The sequence below is a fragment of the Marmota marmota genome, unplaced genomic scaffold (assembly GCF_001458135.2).
Source record: "Marmota marmota marmota unplaced genomic scaffold, marMar, whole genome shotgun sequence".
NCBI classification, from domain to species: domain Eukaryota; kingdom Metazoa; phylum Chordata; class Mammalia; order Rodentia; family Sciuridae; genus Marmota; species Marmota marmota.
In genome coordinates, this window is record NW_026000000.1 from 7328134 (window position 1) to 7352021 (window position 23888).

Here is a 23888-nt window from a genome sequence, read left to right on the forward strand (position 1 = left end):
TCCCCCCCCCCCCCCAGTGGTCCTCACTGGGGCAGCCATAAGTTAAAACCTTTTGGTAAGTATAGATAAAGGGAAAGAATTAAAACTCCAGTCTTACCTTTTCTTATCTTTCCCTCTGTCATGTGTTTCTCTACAATATCCAACAAATAGCTCAATACTAAAGGACTCTAAGGGGTTTTTGTTGTTGTGTTTCTGTTTGGTGAGCACACAAAGCAGATGCATGCCTATACATGAAACTTTCTGAGCAGAGGAATAGTATATTTAACATAAAATCTACCCTTCAGTTAATCAAATTATCCCAGACATTGCAGTTCCTTATGTCTTTTCTGAGTGTCAGCAGAACTGACAGAAATGACTATATATAGACACTCTTTCTTATAGTATTAGTGCCTTCTCTTTATAGAGGTGCAGTGCTAGGGACACCTGTCACTATAGAAATAACCCTTTGCTAAATGACACCAGTTCTTTGGGAAAAGATCCAAATTCAGTTGGAGTTTTTCAGAAATGTTTGGAAATCAAACATTTCTTTGGTGTTCCTCTTTGATTTTTAATCATGCTAAAGGCAAGACCGTTCTATTTACTGTATGATTACCACTGTGTGAGTGATGCTGATGAAAGGTGAGTATATGGCTTTCATATGAATCTTTCTAAGGCACAAACTCATTGATAAGTAGATTGGGGGGGGGGGGCAGGTACCAGGGATTGAACTCAGGGACATTCAACCACTGAGCCACACCCCAGCCCTATTTTGTATTTTATTTAAAGACAGGGTTTCACTGAGTTGCTAAGTCACTTGCTGGAGCTGACTATGGGTTTGAACTCCTAATCATCTGGCCTCAGCCTCCTGAGCTGCTGGGATTACAGGCATGCACCACCACACCTGCCATAGTAGAAATTTTTAATCTTCAAATATTTTTTCTATTCATTACCAACTTTTATTCCTAGGAAGAGAAAATAACAATATTTCTTACTAAATCTAAAAACACATAAAGCTGTCGTGAACTCTTAATGAGGTTTTTAAGGGGTTTCTTCTAGATTTTTCCTTAAGTGAAGGTCTTCCTTAACTGTGAAGTTCTACAGGCTATCCCTAGAGAGAGCTATCATAAAGGCCATTCATTATATCTTGTTTGCTATTATATTATCACTAAATGCTTACCTTTATGTTTTTATTAATTTATTAATAAATTTGAATTTAAAACACATTAACGGAATCCAGTTTTCAAAACAAACAGCCAATACAATTGTGAAAATTGTCAGTGTAGACACCCAGGATTTAATTTGTTTAAAGCAAAAGCATTTGTATATATCTTCTTCTTCTTCCTTTTTTTTTTTTTTTAATTTCCCATACTCAAAGAAGATAAATCTAGGGCTAGGATATATAGCTCAGTTGGTAGAGTGCTTCCCAATCACATGTACAAGGACCTGGGTTTAATCCCCAGCACCACCAAAAAAAAAAAAGATAAATCTAGCCTTGTTTCCCTCAAGAAAGAAGACTGAAAGCTATTTTATTTTGAAGTAGAAATATGATAATTGCTATTTTATATTTTTCAACTGCTTCCTTTTCAAAAGACAGGACAGGTGTTTTAATAGTCAAGGGATCAGATTAGGCAGGTGTGTGTGTGTGTGTGTGTGTGTGTGTGTGTGTGTATGTTTATGAAAAAGAAAAATGAGAATTGTCTACACCAAGGTGGAAAACATAATAGAACCAGAGCCTTTCTGACTCTTTTGGTTCCTTTTACTCCAGTAAACCAGGTCACTTTTAATCACCTTGTGAATAGAGTCAAATATCTGTTTTCTCTGTTCCCTTATAAAGTTAAAATCTAATGACATCAACATTGACTGCTTTAGGGTTTAGAAGAATTTTTAGCTTGTGTTATTTGACTTTTCTAAGCAACTCTGTGAGATAAGAAGAATTATTAATAACACTGAATTTCAGTCCAGTGAGGTTTGGTTATCCAAGGTCTCCTGGCTAGTAAAGATTAACTTAGAGCTCTTCTGTGTCCTAATGTCAATCTGTCATTCTTTGCCATGTTATCCTTTTAGATGTGAATTTTTATATATGGTTCAATTATATAATATCTTCCTATTAAGTATACCTGGCCTCATTATTTTAATCTCAGTTAATACAATGCTCTTTCTGTTTTGTTCATTAATTATGTTTATTAGGCAAGTACTCAGCTGCTTTTATACCCTTGCATTATAAAATGCTAAAGTAGACACAAATATTAATAATTTATAATCTCTGGTATAGTTTCTCAACCTTTCCTTGTGTTTGTTCACCTTGATATTTCTAAAGCGTATAAGCCAATTATTTTATAGAATGTCCCTCATTTTGAATTTGCCCAGTGTTTTTCCTAATTATATTTTGCTTATTCATTTCGGTGATTTCAGAACTACTAAACCATGCCACTGTAAAAAGCAAACCTTAGTGGAGTTTGGTATTGGTTTATGATTATTTTCTGGTTTTCTCTCTCTTTTTAAGTAAAATTTACATATAGTGAAATATGTAATGTTAAGTGTGTATTGTGGTAAGTTGGCAAATAAATATTGCCCTTTTATCCCACACCCTTATCAAGACATAGAATAACAAATCCATCCGGTCAGACAATTTCCTTGAGCCCTTTTCTGATCAATCCCCATGCTAAGACCAGAAACAAACACAATTTTTATTTTTTTCATGAATTAGTTTTGTCTTTTTTAGAACTTCATATATATATATACATACACACACACACATACACACACACACACACTTCTACCTTCCTTTTCCCCCCTCTGCATAAAATGTTATGTGAGATTCATCTATGGATTTGAGTATATCAGTGGTTTTAATCCTTTTTATTACTAAAAGTATAATTCCTTTGTAAATCATGTTTTGCTAATTTTCTGTTGATGAACATTTAGATTATTTGTACTTTTATTTTTGTGATAGTCTTTTTTATATGTCAGGTTAGATAGACTCCAGTCCCCATATATTCAAATGCTAATCTAGGTATTGCTGTTAAGATATTTTGTAGATGTGATTAAAGTCCACAAGCAGTTAATATTTTAAAAGGGAGATTATTTGCAAAAATCTGGGCAAACCACTTGCAATCAGTTCAAAGGCCTAAAGAGCAGAGCTAAGGCTTTCCCCCCGCCGAAAAGAAATTCTTATTGTGGACAGCAGTTCATATCTGAATACCAGCCTGCCTAGTCAGCTCCCACAGTTATTTAAACCAACTCCTTTAATAAATCTCTTCGTATATATCTCCTACTAGTTCTGTATCTGTGGTTGAACCCTGACTGATACAAGACTATTGTGAATTAACCCTCTTAGAGTGTTCTCTTCAGTTTTTGTTAGCATATATTTTTAATTTCTATTGGCTAAATACCTAAGAATGTAATTTATAGGTCCAAGGGTGGATGCATATTTAATTTTGTAAGAAATTGTCTGTTTTCCAAAATCATTGTGCCATTTTACATTCTTCTAGCAGTGCATGAAATTTCTACTTGTTGTACATCCTTGCCAATGTTTAGTGTTGTCAGTCTTTTTTTTTTTTTTTTAGTCACTCTTTTCAGTTTATAGTGGTTTTAATGTTATACTGGAATAATGTTACAGTGTTTCATATGGTTGTTAGTAGGATATAGTTCAAATCTTCTGTCCAGTTTTCTAAATTGTATTGTTTTTATTATTAATTCATGAGAGTTCTTCAGGTATTCTAAATATAAGTTCTTTGACAGACGCTAGTTTTATGAATATTTTTCCTGCTGTCCTGCCTAAATATTTTCTTATTGGTCTCTGTATGGCCAGAAGTATGTAACTTTGCTCCATTGTAGTTTTTGTTTGAGGTTTTTTGGGGTAGAGAAGAGAGCTTGCTTTGGGGGATTTTGTTGTTGTTATTTCTTTGGGTAAATTTTATAGTCATTGCTTTCTTTATCCAGTCTAAGAAATATTTATCTATCCCCAATATAATGAAACTCTTTTTCTGTGTTTTCTTCTGGAAGTTTTATAATTTTATTTTTATTTCTGTGAGTCATCTCAAAATTGTTTTCATTCACAGTGTAAGGTAGCAGTTGAAGTTTATTTTGTTTTGTATGAATGTCTATTTACTCTGATAATATTTGTTGGGAAAACTACCCTTTTCTGTATGGATTGTTTGTCTTTTCTATATAAGTTTTAGAAATAGACCTACATTTCTTCTCATTTACTACTTTTTAAAAAAAAATATTTATTTTTTTAGTTTAGGTGGACACAATATCTTTATTTTACATTTATGTGGTTCTGAGAATCGAACCCAGTGCCTCATGCATGCTAGGCGAATACTCTACCACTGAGCCACAACCCCAGCCCCATCATTTACTACTTTTAAAAAGAAAAAGTCTTTTGAGATTATCATTAGGATTGAGGTGAATCTATAAATCAAAAATTAACATTGTAACAATATTGAGTCTTCTATCCCAAGAGCCTTGTATATTTCTCTTTTTATTGAGGTCTTTGTTTTTTCTCAGTTATGTCTTCTTCATCCATTGTATTTACTTCTAGATTTTTTTTTTTACATTATATTTATTTTGAAAAGTTTTATTTCCCATTGTTTATTGTTACATATATACATATATAGACATACCGTTGACCTTACTAAATTTGCTTATGAGCTTTTCTTGTTATAATTCCCCTCTACACACTCTTTCTTTCAGTAATTCCTAGGATTTGCTGGATAAACAATGATTGCATCTGCAAATCGGGACATTTTAACTGTTTTTCCTTTGGTGCTAAGGATTTAACCCAGGACCTTGTGCATGATAAGCTTGTGTTGTACCATTGAGCTACACTCTTGTTTTTGTTTTTAATATTTTTTATGCCTTTTATTTCTTCTCTTGCTTTATTGCACTGGCTGGGGGACCCCTCAAGCACAGTGCTGAATGTAAGTGATGGGAATGGTATTCCTTGCCTTGTTGCTGATTTTAGGTGAAATGTTTTCACCATTGAGTATCAAGTAAATAGTAACAAATTATTTGTTTCAGGTACTGAACAGTACAGTGAATACACTGGCTATGCTGAAACATATCGTTGGGCCCGGAGCCATGAAGATGGGAGTGAAAGGTGAGTCTGTTTCTGACTTGAGTATTACATGACTGAAAGTGAAGGAGCATGGAGTGACTCTAGTGCACTCTGTATCTCTTGTACTATTATTCAGGCAGTTGAACTTTTCTTTTAAATTCAGTGTTACAGTTTTGTTGCAGTTAAAACAGTATAACCATTTCTGTATACAAAGGGAGACCAGAGAAAATGAAAAACCAGAAGTCTAAAATAAGTACAAGGAAGACAGAATTTTCTACAGTTCTACAAGCTGCCAATTGGGAGCGGTTAACTTCCAAATCCAAACTTAATTAGAAGTGGCTCTAATTAGAGCGTCTTATTTAGTTATCCTTAATTTCTCCGTGAGATTAGGTAAATGGAGGACACCTGTGTTGGGACAGTTTGTCTAATGCCACAAAGCCAGTTGATAGCAGGTACTGCAGTGAACTTTGCTGCTGTTGTCTCCTATTTCTTTTTAGAATTTATTCACATTTTGACATCTTTGCTTTTCCATCAAATTGTGTAGTTTATCAGCTATAATTTTTTGCAGAAATGCTGCCTGAAAGCTTGTGGGATTTTTTTGTTTGTTTTTATTTTTATTTATTTTTGTTTGTTTGTTTGTTTGTTTTTAAATGAGAAACAATCAGCTCTGGTCCATGTAGTCATACCTGTGCCACAAACATTCAAGTCCAGCCTCTGTATTCTTACTTTGTTTAAAGTATATGGTGTAACAAACAGTTATCTTTGTGAATATTTATTTATTCCTGGTAATTATTTCCAAACTAACATGAAGGCTTCATTGTTCTTCAAAATGAAAAATTGGTCGGCATACCAATTATGCAAGTTTTTAAAGAGGTGAGATATTCGGAATTTCACACATTTCTAAAATTATCATCTCAACTAGTCCTTCCTACTTCCACAAGTGACATGTTATTGTCTACTTTGATGTCCTGTCTTTCAAAAAATAGTTTCTTGCAGTCAGCAATTGAGCACAGTAGTAACACTTGACTTCTTGGGTTCATGTCCTGGACAGTATGTAGTAGTATTACATCCCAGTAATTTAGAGCAGATCCCACAAAACAAAGAAGGATTGAACTTCAGTATGAAAGGAAAGAAAGACCTAAATTCCCTTTGTTTGCCCTCAAATCTTTTTGTGTCAGACTCACTGTAAATGATATATAATATGTCATAGTGTGTGGTTTCTTGATTTTTCATTGTACTACTTACTACCCAACAGTGCATAATGTGTATGCCTTTGAATCTAAATACAAAATGTTTCTTGACCTCCTGCTTTGCTGAGACCTGTGGTCACAGTTTGTTTGTTTTTACTATACACTACCAAGGTATTGACAACCTAACCTCTGCAAGGCTGAAGGGCTCTACCTATTCCTCATCTTTTTCCCTTATTTGTCCTATCCCAGGGATGACTGGCAGCGACGCTGCACTGAGATTGTTGCCATTGATGCACTTCACTTCAGACGCTACCTCGATCAGTTTGTGCCTGAGAAAATGAGACGTGAGCTTAACAAGGCCAGTAACCTTATTTCTTAGTTCATCTGGCAACTGTCATCTATTTACTGCCATTTTATTAATGCTGAAATTAATGCTTTCTGGTAGTTTTTTACAGTGTCAAAATGCCCACAGCTTTCCTGATTTAATGGCTTTGTCAGCTTGTGCAAGATGTACTTTCCATTTTGTAATTGTTTGATTACTAGATGAGGTTGCCCACTACACTGTTGCTTGATGTTAAACTCCACACATGCATTTATCTAATTAAGTACTTTTAGCTGCTTTGGAACATTATTGTAAAACCATATAGAAATGAATGAGCCCTGAAAAAAATTTTTTTTCAGATCTTCCCAATGACATTTTCTTTACATAGTATCCTATCAGGATTAGAACAGATAAACCATTTATTATTATTATTGATATAATAATAATATAGTTGTTTGTTGATTTGGTACTTTGACATATTTTTACTGGAAACTGCAATGGTCTGTTATGCTTAGTGCTGTCTGGTATAATCATTTTCTTCTTTCTGTTGTATTACAGAAATGTAAAATGAGTCATATCTGTTGTTAGTTCAGATTGTCACAACTGTTAGCTACAATAAATTCCATCATGCAATAGTGCTGATTCTGTTCTCTAGAATTCGGGCCTCACCAAAACAGTCAAAATTTTCTTTAGTTCCTCAAATCACTTTCATAGCCAAGGAGACTAACTCAATTCCAAGTCATTGTTTGATTCCCAGGAGCAGGATTTGTTTATAAGATTAATTATGAAGTTTGTGGTTTTATGTGGCTACATGTGTCAGTCCCTACACAAAGATCTCTAATAATGACAGCAGGCTGGATATATACAACCAAATAATCCAGATAGGCTTTTATTACCCTTATAACTTGTAGATATTTTGAATATAATTGGTTATATTATCTCATATTTTGATCATCAGAGAATCTGCTTTATTGGTAACCATATTTTCTTATAGATAACTTATTAGATCATTTTAATTTTTAGGGGTTTCAGATGAATCTCAAAAAGTTTAAAGAATAATGCACTATCATCCAAAGTTGAATTTATAAACAGACATCATTTATTTTGAAAAACAGCAATTCCTCAGAAAATCTATCCAGATATATTCTTTAATATATTAGCACTTCTAAATTTCTTTCCTATCTGACACTGAAAGTCAAATTTACTTGTACTGAAAAGTATCTTTTACTAGTAGTTGAGTACACTTTAAAGGTAAGTATGCTTGGGGCTAGGGATGTAGCTCAGTGTTAGAATATTTGCCTAGCATGAATAAAGCCCTGGGTTTCATCCCTAGCATTACAGGGGGAAAAAATCCATATAAGGCTGCTTTCACTGTTCTAAATTCTTACCTTAAAGCAATTGTCTTCAAACCTCTATGTGTTTTATGATAGAGCATATTCATCTAGAATGAGATTAATTTTTAGAGTTTCTTCAAGTGTTACTTAAACATGTATACAGCAATTTTGTCACCTGGTCATTGAAAGTAGAGGACATTGGCTGGGTGTGGTGGCTCATGCTTGTAATCCCAGCAGCTCAGAAGCTGAGGCAGGAGAATCTCAGGTTCAAAGCCAGCCTCAACAACTTAAAGAGGCACTAAGCAACTCAATGAAACCTTTCTCTAAAGTAGGGCTGGGGAATGGCTCAGTGGTTAAGTGCCCCTGAGTTCAATCCCTGGTACTAATAAAAAAAAAAAGAGAGAGAGAGAAACTAGAGGACATTTATCTAAGTGGTAGGTGGTTTGGAGAAAAATAGATGAAAGACGAGACCAAAATGTGTTTAACTAAAGTTGTAAAGTTATTAACAAAAATTAAAATATTTCCTTTTTATGGATAAAGCCTTCCTAAAGAAGCTAGATCATTCACTTTTAGAAATTATCTGCAATTATGATCTCTTTTAAAAGATAAATTTTGGAGTGATTGGCCACATTATATTATTATGTTTAATGCATATACAAATATGTAACAACAAACACCCCTATATGTACAAGTGTAATGCACCAATAAAAGAAAATGGGGGAGGGGAGTAATCATTGGGCATAAATTAGTCTTTGTTAAATTCCCTTTTACCATATGTAGGTATTCTCTACATTAACTTATATCACTAACATTCAATTATAGACACCAGAAATTTTAAAGGTGTGAAGTGTTGGTTTATATGAATACGTTGTTAGATATATTATTGCAAACCTTAAAAAAATATTTATCTGTGGAATGTAGAGTGCTTATGAGACATACTTTATATAAAAAGAGTGAATCTTTAAATAACCTGGCAACAGGAATTTTATTTCATTCAGGTCAGACAGTGCCTGACACACTGCTTGCCTTATTGGGAATGTCTCAAGAATAATTTGTTAAATGTCTTGCTCAGTTATTAAGCAAATAACTTCTTAGGCAGTGCTAATATGGCTTTTTTTTATAACAAACGTTTTAGAAACTATAGAAGTACATTATCTCAAAGCACTCAAAATATTATAAATTATTAACTTCTCAAATATTCCCAAGTGTTAAATAAACTTTTAAACATTTCCAAGTGTTAAATAAAGCCTGAGTCCATTGTAAAATGCAGAGCAGTTGAAGGATATGATGGAGATGGGTTGATTTTTAATCTATGCCATTCTGAATTTGCCTGCCATTATTTATGTCAATATGCAGTTGAGTCTAATTTTTAACTCATGAAAAATTCTTTTCAGTCAAATTTAAGCAGAAACTTTTTCAAACTATATTGGTAAAAATAGTAAAATCAATAAAATAATTGCTTACTGTGTGCTAGGGACTCCACTTAGCATTTTAAATGCATTGTCTGTGTTTTTGTTTTGCTGTGTTTTTTGAGATGGAGTTTCATTTGGTTGCTGGCCTGGGCTCGAGATTCTCCTACCTTAGCCTCCAAGTAACTGGGTCTATTAATGTGCCACTGCCTGCCAGGCATGCATTGTCTGATTTAATCCTCACTACCCCAGGAGGCAGAGATACTGTTTTTATTGCCAATTTTGGGACAGTAGAGTAAGCCTCAGGAAGTTGAGTAGCTTGCCTAAGGTCCCAAAAGCTGGGTAGTGACCACACCAGGGCTTAAATTGGGTTCCCCTGACTTTAGATAATTTTTTTTTTCTTTTTTTTGTTATTTTTCTTTTTGGCAGTTCTGGGGATTGAACCTAGGGCCTAACACTTGCTTAGGCAAATGCACTGTCACTGAGCTATATCCCTAGTACTCAGATTTTTTTTTAAATTTATTTTTTAGTTTTCGGTGGACACAATATCTTTATTTGTATGTGATGCTGAGGATCGAACCCAGCACCCTGCGCATGCCTGGCAAGCGCCTTACCACTTGTGCCACATCTCCAGCCCCTTTTTTTTTTTTTTATACTGGGGATTGAACTCAGGGGCACTCAACCCTGAGCCACATCCTCAGCTCTATTTTGTATTTTATTTAGAGACAGGGTCCCACTGAGTTGCTTAGTGACTTAGTTGCAGAGGCTGACTTTGAATTAACAATCCTCCTGTCTCAGTCTCCAAGTTGCTGGGATTACAGGCGTGTATACCAAGCCCAGCCTCAGATCACTTTTTAAAAATGTAAATCCTCTCATATAGAGATTACTATAATTAGATCTGATCTTCTAGATTTTTTATCTTGTTTAATCTTTAATCGTTGAGAATATTTCTGCCTTTGATTAATATATAATATACAGACATATGCCTCAGTTGCTCCTTGTCCTCTGATGATAAACTTCCACTATGCACAAAGTATCCATTGAATCCTTTTCTCAATATTCTTTTCTGTTTGATACACTTTTTCAAGAAAATGTGAGCGTTCCCCTCAACCTATTCTTGAATTCCCATGAGATGAAGAAATATCTTGCATGTAATAGAATTTGCCAGTATATGAAGAGAATTTGTCAGTATATGAAAGAGCACCTGGCTCAGGGCCTCACACATGGGAAAGTATTGAAAATGTGTATTCTTTCATTCACTGATATATTCTCCTAAAATTTGTTCTTTCATCAAAGATTGGTTTTCTAATTCTTTCACTAAAAAAGGGGGAAAAAAACAGTAAATGATTTTGTTAAGTGTTTTTTATTTTATTTTTAGTTGTAGATGGACACAATATCTTTATTTTTTTTTTTAATGTGGTACTAAGGATCGAACCCAGGCCTTCCACATGTGTTCGAGGCAAGCACTCTACCACTGAGCTACAACCCCAGTCCTTGTTAAGTATTTTTGAAAGATTAATTTAACAGACTAATCCAAATAACTTTGGACCTTCTAAATTAAAGCATTCCATCCCTTATTAATTTACATTTGCCTATTGAAATAGATTTATGAATTTTGATGTAAGTAACAAGGATTCCACATAAGCTGGCAACACAACTTGAAGGAAATATTTAATGTTTTATATTTCATTATGTTTTATAAACTTGGATTTAAAGCAGAAGTCTGTATCAAATCAGTTTTAGAGATGATTTATGTATGTTTGTGTGCATGTGTGAACAAGTGTCTTTTTGCATGCCAGAGAGAAAGTTAAGAAGAATAGAAAAATTACCTTTTTCTAAATGAAGCAACAAAACATAAGACTAGTTTTCATCATCAGAATTCGGTGTGGATCTCTGAGCTCTCAGGGCCTCTTTGTTACTTTTACACATTACTTGAAAGGGCATTCCCACAAAGTGCTCTAATGCCTCTGGAAAAGGTCTGGTCCGTCCAGGTCCCTCCTGTCTTATTGAAGTGACATCATGACCAGCAAACAGAGTACGTTTTTAAAAGGAAGGAATCCATTTAACTGATAGTGCAAATCTGTATTTAATCCTATGAGTGCAGTTGGGTGACATGTTAGGGGAGAATTATCTTTGACTTTGGAACAATTTATGACTCCATCTTGTAAAAGTGGCAAATAACCCTGCAAGGGAAGAAGGAAATCACCTGTGAAAAGTTGTACTTGGCTATATTAGACTTTTGTAGGTAAGATTACATAGTGAATATATTTCATTAGGCCTTCCAAAATAGGAATTGAACAAAGTGGATTGCCACTATTATTCTATTTTTAATTGTTTTTTTTATATTCATTTTTTAGTTGTAGTTGGACACAATATCTTTATTTTATTTTGTGGTGCTAAGGATCGAACCCAGTGCTTCACATGTGCTAAACAAGTGCTCTACCACTGAGCCACAACCCCAGCCTCTTGATTTTTTTAATTGATTTATTATTATCCAAATTTAGAATGGAGTTATTGTTAAATAAAAACTTTATAATAAAACCATTCAGTACTTGGCTGCTGATACTTTAAGTTCAACACCTGATCTTTTTATAATCTTTTCTTAAAATATGTGTCACTTTACTTTTTTAGGAATATTAGTTCAAAATGTGTCATCTCCAGTGAGTTTTCCCTTAAGTTTCTCAACATATAGAGTCAGAACATCACAAGATAACTAATTTTCAGTTTTACACACGAGAAAACAGATCTACAGACTTTCATTTTATATTACATTTTAAAATAGCAAAAACAATGTACGAATGTTACAACTTTCAAAGACAAAAACGTTATCCATAATACTGTCTTTCAAACAGTTGTTTTCAGGGACTGGGGTTGTAGCTCAGAGGTAGAGCGCTCCCCTAACATGCATAAGGCACTGGGTTCAATCCTCAGCACCACCTAAATATAAATAAAGATATTGTATCCAGCTATAATTAAAAAATTATAAATATTTAAAAACAAAAACAGTTGTTTTCATTTTTTATAGGTCTTTCCACATGAAATTTGGTTTTATATAAATATACACAAAAGTTAACCTATAATTTTGCATTTTACCTCTTTCATTTAACTTTATATTATAAATGCTTTTCATACTTCTTAAAAATCTTCATAATTAAATAAAATTGGTTGGATTGATAGGCTGTGATTTAACTCTATAGTCACGATCCTATTTTTGAGCAATTAGTCCCAGATTTTTCTCTTATATGTAAAGTAGGAATAAACATCTGTACAATGCTTTTTCTTTAGAAGAAATTTACAAAACTATTATTACTACTGAGTCTAAGGATAACTTAAAGACTCTTTAGTAATATTACTTTATTCTCTTCCAACAGATCCTTAAGGGTCTTTTTATATTGTATTTATTTTTAAGAAATCACAGAATACTAATAACCTCAAGAAATCAATATCAACATCAACTATGTATTAATGTAAACTAAACACATGAGTAGACTGACTTTATGAATAAACAACTCTGGAAATAATAATTACTAAGTTATTAATCTTAATAACAATATAATATATATTTGCATGATGATGAAAGACATCCTTTAAGTGTATCTACTTGGGACTGCTACAATTTATATTGAAACCAGAGTTGTTAGTGTGTATATACTTATTTGTGCTACGCTGGAGTCCCATGCCTTTCCTGGGCTCAGTCCTGGAACTTTTATACATGCTTTCTTTGGTCTCTTTTCCACTTTCTTTGCTTCCTTCTTATATCTCTATTTTCACTACTTCCTGTTTAGTATCTAGTTTTTAATTCTAGATACAAATTTTTTCTTTTGGTTTTTACTTGTTCACCAAACTGCACTGTTTTTGCTCATTAAAATACATTTAACCTGGTTACTTAGAGGAAGCAGTGAGGAACTAACATTCCGATAGTATAAAACAAAATATGAACCAGGAAGCCAAGAACTCCTCTTTGTCCAAGCATGCCAGAAAAAAAATGATATGAAAGATGGCATAGTTACGTTTATTCTGACAGAGGTTTGTTTTCCCTGTTATACATATAATGCCATATTCTTTATCATTCAAGAACTTACTCTTCCCCCATGGAGTTGTCTGATATTTTGACCTGAAAGAGATTTTTAGAAGCTCTATGCATCTGATTATACAGGTAATTTGTAAGTTCTTGTGCAAGTTCTGTACCATAGCATTGAATAATGGTCTGGTACCAACTTATAATTAATATCTGTCAGAATTTACAGCCTAGGAGAGGATGGAGGGAATAACCTTGTTAATCCATCCAGTGTATAAAATAAAGTTTTATACCTTTGTGGAAACTTCAGAGAATAATTTGCTGTATTTCAGCATGTGGGTTTCACAGAAGCATCTTTCTCTATTGTTGGTTTTTCTCTTACTCTTTTAATCTATTTACTATTACATATAGACTACATTTTAGGTTTATTTGGTACCTGAGAGAACCTAGGGAAGATTTGTTTTGCTGTTATATTATCTTCTTAATACAGTATACTTAGAAGGCAGAAAGATTGACTGAGATGACTGCAAAGAAGTAGAAACCATAAACTCTGGGACCTTCTCATGTACAAAAAATTAATTTAATTAATACTTAGCCAGCATCTTCAGGATATATTATACTTTCTTCAGGTTACTGGCAAAATTTTGAATATTCTATCTTAAAACAGCTATGAAACTAGAGAATTCTAGGACTGAAAGAAATCTTAAATTTTTTTTCATAATCAGAAATAGGAATCCCTTTTATAGATAGTTGCTAGTTTTTTGTTAAAGGAAGTTTCGGGGTCAAATACATGTCATGGGATGTCACTCCAATGCCATTGCCTAACGCGCCTGGGCCCGCGCAGAACCTCTCCGGGCAGCTGTGGGAGAAGTGAGCAGGCGTCATCTCTGGTGGCCTCGGTGGCCTCGCTTTTACAAAACATTCCAATGGCAAGAAGCACAAAAGTGAATCATAGTGGAGCTAGGATTGTGGCTCAGTGGTAGAGCGTTTGCCTAGCATGTGTGAGGCACTGGGTTCTATTCTCAGCACTGCATATAAATAAATAAAATAAAGGTCCGTTGACAAATAAAACATTTGTTTTTAAAAAGTGAATCATAGTTACTAATCTAGTCCCAATAACTCTGGGGAAGAACCTGCTAAGGAAGCTCCATAGTAACTCTACTTTGATGCAAAAGTGGTCACCAAAAGCCTTCAGAGAAAACAGTATTTGAACAAGTACCTTTCCTGATAGTTTGTCTTGGTTATCCCATTGGTTCTTGAAATATCTCTGATAATCACATATGTCTGAGGTGGAAAAAGAAACTGTAAGTCTTATGTTTTCTTTTCTATCAAAGTTAAATCTGTAATGCAACACACACAAATTTACTGTAACTAAGTTTCACGTGTATAGTGGAGCCCTCTTAAGTTAGAAAACCATGTGGTCAGAATGGAGCCATTTTTAAATTCCCTAACAGGTATCCAGCCACAACTGTAGCCCCTTTTCATGCCTTCCCCAATTTTAAATCAGCTAATTGTGTAGATTGTACCCCCGAACTCTTCATTTCAAAGCAAACAGTACTTTGTTAGGGATAAAAACTAGCAGACTGCCTACCCAGGTATGCTTGCCCACCAAATTCCCTTTGGGGACATACTCTTCTGCAGACATAGAGTTTTTGCCTTACTGGCTTCCTACCATATGTTTGATTTCTTACAGCACCTCAGTATTTCTAACAGAAACTAATACTTGTATTAGTGTAAGGGATTTGATATACCCAACATTCAAATAAATAAATATTAGAATCTGTCCTTTCTCATTCTCTTTCTTGTACAATCCCAGGTTTTTCTCTTTCTTTGTTTTCCCCTCTACTTTGGCCTTAAGAAAAAAAAGAAAAACGAGGGAGAGAGAATATAAGCTTGGTAATGGATGCTGATCCTAGTACATCTGTCAGAAATACTGTTACTGTCCATTCAGTCATGTGCTGTGATATTTCTTTCATCTTGTAGGCTTACTGTGGATTTCTACGTCCTGGAGTTCCTTCAGAGAATCTTTCTGCTGTGGCCACAGGAAACTGGGGTTGTGGTGCCTTTGGGGGTGATGCTAGATTAAAAGGTGAGTAAATCCTTATACAGAAGGATAATAGCATGCTCACCAGGGGATAAGTAGTAGTCCTTTAACAACATTTCTAATGTTCTATCATAAGAGACTGTAAAAATCTTAAGTAAAAGGATATTTGATACCATCCTCTTATTATTATATTTTATTTAAATTATTATATTTAAAGGAATTCTTAGTTTAATTTACTATTTCCTTATAGAGCTTGCTTATCTGTTTGATCTCTCAGACACAGTATTTGGTTGAAGATAGAAAGGTTAGGGGAAAGAGTCCATAAAGACTGTGAGGTTTCAAACCAAAGCACCTACTTCAGCACTTTCCGTTGTGGAGTGATTTTTTTTTTACAGGCATAGCTGTTTGACTAAACTACCATGTTCTGAGCAATGTAGTTGGCATGAGAATAAAAAGATGAAGAAGATTAGGTCCTTGCTTTGGGAGTCACTGTCCCACATATGAGAGAGAGGCATAAACAAATGCAGCACATAATGATGAATGCTCTAGTAGAGCCACACAGTGTGGTGGGAGTATATCTTGGGAGAGCTGCATGAATGGCACAGATGAGGAAGCATTTGGGTACCCAAGATAGATAGGCATTTTGCATATTGTATTTGGTTGTTGTGGTGAAAAAAATCACAAAACTTGAATAACAATGATGTTGATCCTTTACCAGATAATGACATTCGCTTTACTTTTGAAAGTATTGATAAATACTTTCAAAAGAAAATAGTATTATATCATTACTTGGTATGGTTACCATTTTCTTTCAGCCCAACTGTTCTGATACCAGCGGGATATACCATAATGCAGTTCTGACATTAACTATCTGGATTTATTGCAGAACCCACAGATTAGGGGAAGGGTTCTCCATAAAACTGTCTATACTTTAGATTGTAACCACAAGTCTGAGCAGGGTCCCTAGATCACTAGCATCTAACCAGCTGGCTACCAGCATGGGATGTTCTCATGGTCCTCAGATTTGATAATTTACTAGAATGGCTTTTAAGTCCTATACTTAAGTTGCAGTTTTACTATAAAGTATATACACAAGGTATGGAAGGGAATGCAGATCTTTGACAACCTGACTCCATGGTGTCTGGGTACTTCACTTTCTGTGCATGTGAAATTTGTTCATCTAGGAAACTATTCTGAGCTTTGGTATCCAGAGTTATTTTGGGCACTTCATTACTAGACATAGTTGATTAAATCATTGGTTAACTGATTGAACTTGATCTCCAGCTCTACCCCTACTCCTGGAAGTGGGGTTCTAAATGCTAGCATTACAAAGCCACTAGTACTCAAGAAATTCTAAGGAGTTTAAAAATTTTTTTTTTTCTTTTTAGTTATACATGACAGTAGATTGTATTTTGACATATATACATACATGCAGTATAACTACCCATTTTTGTGGTTGGACAAGTCCAAGGATTTTTAAAAAATATTTTTTAGTTATAATTGGACACAATACCTTTATTTCACTTATTCATTTTTATGTGGTGCTGAGGATCAAACCCAGGTAGGATCTCCCATGTGCGAGGCGAGTGTTCTACCGCTGAGCCAAAACCCCAGCCCATATCCAAGGATTTTTGAAGCTTCTCCTAGCAACTCAAGACCAAGACAAGACAAACTGTAATATCACAATTATCAATGTAACAATAATATAATTTACAAACTACTAGCTAGCCTTAATAACCAAACTAGAAATAAATAAAATCTATCTCTTTAGGAATAGAACAGTTTCAGTCTGTCATAATGTAAGTGTCCCCCAATAATAAAAAGTTAGTAATTTTATAAAATTTTGAATATGTAGAAAAATGCCATAAGTATATAAAAATCACCAACATAGCTAACATTTTGATGGCCATCCTTTCAGACATCATTGTAAAAGTCTGTGTGACCATTTGACATTTTGAAAACCTTACAGTCTTATGGATGATTTTTAATACCAACAAATATAGATGTACTGTCAACATTTTCCCTTCTTTCCTTATTTCCTCCTTCCTTCCTTCCCTCCCTCCTTTTCTCCTTTCCTTCCTTCATCCTTTCCTCCCTCACTTCTTCCTCCTTTCTTTCCTTCCTTCAGTGGGGTCTCATGATGAGAGTCTCACTGTTTTGCACATTCTGGCCTCAAATTCATGATCCTCCTGCCTCAGCCTCCCTCATAACTAGAAGCTAGTTGTCAACTCCTGTCAACATTTTTAAATGGCTATTTGGTATTTCTGTTATATGTACATGTATAATTTATTTCACAGTTGATTTGTTTTCTTTATCTTATAAGCATCACTATGGTGTATAATTATATATAAGCTTTATGTAATTATCTTATAAGGGTAAATTCCTAGAAGTAACATTAAGAATTCAAAGAATATGTATCCTTTATATTTTGATACATGTTGTAAATTGCACTGTGGAAGGCTGCATCAGTTTACATTGTCTTCCTTACATGAATAACCTCCCCAATGTTACAGAGCTGGGACCTTCCAGGAAACTGAGGCAGCATGAAGACCCCCCCTTCCCCTTCAAGCCCTGATTCTTGCAACCAATCAGAAGGATTTCAGACATGTCACTCAGAGAAAAAGGAATGAGTTTATTGAAGGAATAGAAAAAGGGAGATTTGGGTCCTCTTCAGAGAAGAGATAGACCATGTGTCTCTCTCCAATTTTTTTTTCTTTTTCTTTTTTTCAGTATACATGATCGTAGAATGTATTTTGACATATTATACATACATGTAGTACAACTTCCCATGCTTGTGGTTATATATGATGTGGAGTTAACACTGCTAGTGTATTTATATATGAACATAGGAAAGTTACGTCCAGTTCATTCTAATGTCTTTCCTATTCCTCTCCCCCCTTCCCTTCATTCCCTTTTGTCTAATACAGTGAACTTCTGTTCTCCACCTTCCTTGTTATGTGTTAACATTCGCGTATCAGAGAGAACATTCAGCCTTTGGTTTGGGGGGGATTGGTTTATTTCACTCAGCATGATTGCCTCCAGTTTCATCCATTTACTGACAAATGTCATAATTTAGTTCTTCTTTATGGCTGAGTAATAATCTACGGTGTATATATGCTTCATTTTCTTCATCCATTCATCTGTTGAAGGGCACATCAGTTGATTCCATAGCTTAGCTATTGTGAATTGAGCCCCTATAAATATCGATGTGACCACATCACTATAGTATGCTAATTTTAAGTCCTCTGGGTATATGCCAAGGAGTGGGATAACTGGGTCAAATGGTGGTTTCATTCCAGGTTTTCTGAGGAATCTTCATACTGCTTTCCAGAGTGGTTGCACCAGTTTGCAGTCCACCAGCAATGTATGAATGTATCTTTTTCCCTACATCCTCACCAATATTTATTGTTACTTGTATTCTTGATAATTGCTATTCTGACTCAAGTAAGATGAAATCTTGGTGGGGTTCCAGGTCTATTAGGGATCCCAGAGAATTTTCCAGAGTTTTCTGCCTACGTCCACCTCTTCTAGACTTCTGACAGCAGGGTGGCATGAGACTTGGAAGTTCTCACTGCCATGACAAATCTAGGTCTTAAATATTTTATGGTTAGGAGGAATTACCCTTATCTCCCTGAGTTTTGGGATGTGGTCTGTGAAAAGGGTCACATAAGTCTCCCCCTTTAGGGTAACTTGGGTTTCTCTTATTGATATTATTTTGGGCCTGCATTTCTCCTGCAGGTAGTTTGCTGAGGAATGTGACATAGCCGGTCCACTTAAGCCAGGCAGGATTGCAGGCAAATTGCTTCTTAGAAAAGAAAGCATGTGGGGGTCAGCACAGTAGGCCCATTTTATAGAATTATTCCCTTAACCCCATGTTCCCACCACTTGTGTTTGTCTGTACCCTGTCACCAAGACTGGATTTGTCAATCTTTTTTAATTTCTCCGAGATGCAAAGTTTTTTGGTTGTCTTGTGAATTGCTTTTCATGCCTTCTATCCATTTATCTCTATGGGAGTAGTTGAATTTTCACTAGCTAGTAATACCTCTTTGTAGATTAAGAAATAGTAATTGTTTGACTGCCCTGTGTTGCAGGCATTTTTCGTTTCAGCCTCTTGAGCTGTTGTCATACCGAGTTAATTTTTTTATATGTCCACATTTTTTGTGGTGTACTTAGAAAAATCTTCCCTGTCTTCTCATTCTTAAGATTTTCATCCATATTTTCTTCAAATTTGAAATTACAAAAACTGCATGGATCTGTTTTTCAGTGTTTTGAGAGTCCATAAAAGAAAGAATTTGGATTTTTTATTTTGTGAAATTCTTTATCATCCTGAATTTGTTTGAGGAAACATGGTTTTTCACTCTTGAGTTTATTGATCTTATGACAGACACTTTTTTCCTGTTTTTCTCTTAAGTAAAATGAATGATTGGTTTTGTGCCATCAATCCAGAAACCAGGTCTGCCATAAACCATGGTCATTTGTGCTGGACAATTTAGAAAGCATTATAAATGTGTTCATTTCTTTCTTTTCTTTATAGCTTTAAAGCCTTTCTCTCAGACTGCAGCTTTGTTTGCTTTAGTGACTGTCAGGTATAGTGTTCAAAAATTTCCACTGTGTAATTCATTTTCTTAATAATTGAGATTTAAATTTTGGAATAATTCTTTGACAACTTCCTACCCTTTGTTCACTTGAATAATAATAAAAATAAGTAGCCATAGGGCTGAGGGTGGCTCAGGGGTAGAGTGCGCATCTAGCATGCGCGAGACTGTGGGTTCAATCTTCAGCACCACATAAAAATAAATAAATAAATAAACATGTTATTAAAAAAAAGTAGCCATAATATCCTTTAGTAGAAGATTGATTATTAAAACTGATTTTCTTTTTTGGTTTGGTTTGGTTTGGCACTGGGGATTGAACCCACTGGTGCTTTACTACTGAGACATCCTGAGCCTTTTATTTGGGGCCTCCCTAAGTTGCTGAGGCTGGTCTTGAACTTGCAATCCTCCTGTCTGGGCCCCCTGAGTCACTGGGATTATGAGTGTGTGCTCCAACATCTGTCTCTAAAACTGATTTTTAAAAAGAAAGAGATATGGTTTATTTGTATAATAAAATATTATATAGCCATTAAAAGCTATAACCCAAAACAAGGGAGGGTGAGGAGGGGAAGGATACAAATCCATTGGATTAGACAAAGGGGAATGAAAGGAAGGGAGAAGGGAAGGGAAGAGGAGGGGCAGTAGAATTAATCAGACATAACTTTCCTACCCATGTATTTGAATACACGACTAGGGTAACTGTGCATCATGTACAACCACAAGGATAGGATCCTAAATAGAATAAGTTCTACTCTATGTATGTGTAATTTGCCAAAATACATTCTACTGTCATGTATGACTAAAAAGAACATTTTTTTAAAGATTAAAAATAAATAAGTAAAATATACTGGGGAAAAAAAGAAATAGATCGGTTGACATGGAAAGATATTTTTGGAATATTGCCACATTGGGGGAGGATATATAGTATATGCCACAGAAGTCATTTAAAATTTTACATTCAAATTTGAGGTTCTTCATTTATCAGTTTTTGTGCAAAGATGAACTGTGGCTATCTCCAAGTGGATGACACAAGTGTTCTTTATTTTCTTTTTTAATAACTTTTTCTGTTGTGATCATATGTGTTTTATAACAAATATCTTATCAAAAATTTTTCATGGAGGAGGAACATAGCCATATGTAAAGCCTTAAAACTTTTCTTTTATTAAAAATAGGACTCAGTATTTTTTAATATACTGTTGCATAATTTTACATGAGTCTCAACAAGTTATACCAGTTGAACTTGAATTTCTTTAATTGCCCATTGTTGTGTAGCTATTAGGAAAACATTTTTTTATATACTAATTAATTCAATATACTTTTATTAACAACTTTCTGCCCCAGGCAACGATGGCCATAGGAGCCAGAAGGCAGAAAGAAGGTACTGGGGAAGAAGAAAGGATTTTGTGGCGGCCCTAGCAGCAACCAGTGGTCTCATGCACACCTGTGCCACCAATAGGGCTCTCTGCCCTCTTGCCTAGTGGAGACCATGGGAAAATGTTTTGAGTAAATTCAAACTCCTCTTACTTTGGGGGCTTCTAACCATAGACAGTTTCTGACTCACAGTGGTTCTTTATGATGATACAAAAGCAATACGTATTCAATAAAATGATACTTTAAATTTTGACTTTTGATTTTTTTCCCCCCAGGCTAGTATATTACTCTCATGTGATGCTGACAGTGACCATAAACTGCAGCTCCCAGCCAGCCCCATAAGCATGAGGAGAAACAACTAATGTTCTACATTGTTGTGCTGCTAAACTGGGATGACTGGTACATTGGGTGATTAAATGAATTTTCTACTTAGGATATTTTTAACTATGGGTTTATCAGGATGTAACCCTATCCATCATGATTCAAGGAGCATCTATATTCTGAAGTAACTAGTCCCCACTTGGCTTTTAAATTTTTGTTAAAGTGGGATTGGGAATATAGCTTAGTGGTAGAGCATTTGCCTGGCATGCCCAAGACCTAGCAAGGACCCAGGTTTGATCTCCAGAATTGAAAAAAAAAAAAATTACGTCAGAATTTTATTAAAATTTTAGTATATTTATTCTCATCCCATTTGTATGGTGGCTACATCTTTATCCTGTGATCTTTCAAAGGTAAAGCAGTTCATGCTTTAGAGGGACTTGTCACACTTTGATCGCCTTGCAAACTCAATTTTCTGGGAAAGCCAGAAGTTATAATTTTGTAGATTATTTGGCTTTTTCTTGTTGTTAGAGTAGAAATGCTTTTTTTTCTTTCAGTTTTCTATATCATATCCTCAGTAGAGATTGTGGGGTGGATTCCTGTCTCAAATGTATCACTAGGCCCTAGGTACCATGAGATTTTTAGCAGATTTTAAATATTTCTAAAGGGTTGGATTTTTAAAAATAAATTTGCTTTTTTTATTATTTCTTATTGTATTATAGTTCCAAAATTATATAATATTCTACTTTTTGGAGTTTTTTTGAGCTTCTCTCTGTGACCTAATATAGTTAATTATTATAGATGTATTGACACTGAAAGTGTCTCTGAAGGTTGTAGCATTTACTCCATGCCTATAAAAATTATATACCTAAGCCAGATGTTGTGGCACACACCTATAATCTCAGCTACTGTCGAGGCTGAGGAAGGAAGATCACAAGTTTAAGGCCAACCTAGGCAACTTAATATACCCTGTCTCAAAATAAGTATAATACATAGGGGCTGGGGGTATAGCTCAATGGTAGAGTGCTTGCTTAGCATGAATGGGGACCTGGATTCAATCCCCAGTAAGAGAATAGGGGAAGGATTCTCTGGTTATCACCTGAGGCTTTTCATGCTTCTGATTTTATCTGCTTGCTTCATGAAGACACTGAGTAGTGCTTTAAAGTTCTTTCTCCTATTGTGATTTTTGTCAATTTCTTCTTGCCTTTCCTTCATTGTTTAATTTTTACCATGTCCATAGAATGTTGCCTGATTTGTGAGAGATTATACTGTTGGCCAATTTTCTGTATTTATTTTTGTTTTGCAAGTGCTAGGGATTGAACCCAGGCACTAAGCAAATGCTCTACCACAGAGTTATACATTACCAGCTCTTAAAGGTATCTGGAAACTATAGTTCTCTGAATTTTCTTTTCTATCCCCATCTCCTACCTTTGGTGCCTAAAAGTGACTTGCAGATAAATCTGTCCAATGAATTTCTTTTTAACAGATTTATTTAGCAGCCTCTGCCTTTTATTAATCTAAAACTTTATATATTGTTTTGTAACCACCTCTCTATATCCAACTAGTTTTTGTAAGATTCTGCTCTGATGTTATGCCCCAGAAAGATCCCATTCTCCCTCCAAAAAGTTATGAATCAGGGTTGTTTCCATTAAAAGAGAACTAATGTATCTTATTCCTTCTGCCTAGAAGGGGATTATTGGCCAATTCTCTGAGATGGAGTTGCTCTCAGGGATGAATGATCTTGGGATCAGGTGCTGCCTGTGTGTGTGTTGATTCCTCTCCTGCCTACTCTTCTCAGTGTGATGGCCTCATTCTCTTCTGTTTACGCATGGCAGGAATGGGTACCAAATAGTTCCAGGCTAACAGCACTACTGTTGAGTGGCCCAAGAAGAAGAAGGACTCCTTGATTTAAAAATCCCATGGAAGTGTTATAATTGGACCAATTTGGATACCTTCCCATCACTGGGACCAAATTATCATAGTCAGTAAATATTTGATATATCCCTAGTGAAACTGAGAAGATTTCCAGTTGGTTTTCATGACATTTATATTAATAAGTGAAAAGTTTCTGAGATTTAGAAACTTGATATAAATTTATTTTCTTTCTGACCTAGTTTCCATTTATATCAAACCTAAATATGTCTTTACTAATTACTTTGCTATTTTAGAACCAAGATGGCTAAATTGCAAAACCAGAACAAAACATCATTAATCTGGAAAAGATTGGAACCTGAACAATGTTAATGAGTCAT

The 23888-nt window shown here is 34.8% G+C and overlaps 1 protein-coding gene across 4 annotated transcripts in view; it reads left to right on the top strand.

The window, feature by feature from the left end:
- The window catches only part of Parg (poly(ADP-ribose) glycohydrolase), a 114709-nt gene that overhangs the window by 78843 nt on the left and 11978 nt on the right, over window positions 1-23888 (top strand). For all 4 annotated transcript variants that reach the window (XM_015498895.2, XM_015498896.2, XM_015498897.2 and 1 more), the window contains 3 exons: window positions 5002-5080; window positions 6478-6586; window positions 15295-15400. In XM_015498895.2, the coding sequence (XP_015354381.1) occupies window positions 5002-5080; window positions 6478-6586; window positions 15295-15400 (294 nt within the window). The remainder of the gene's footprint in view (window positions 1-5001; window positions 5081-6477; window positions 6587-15294; window positions 15401-23888) is intronic.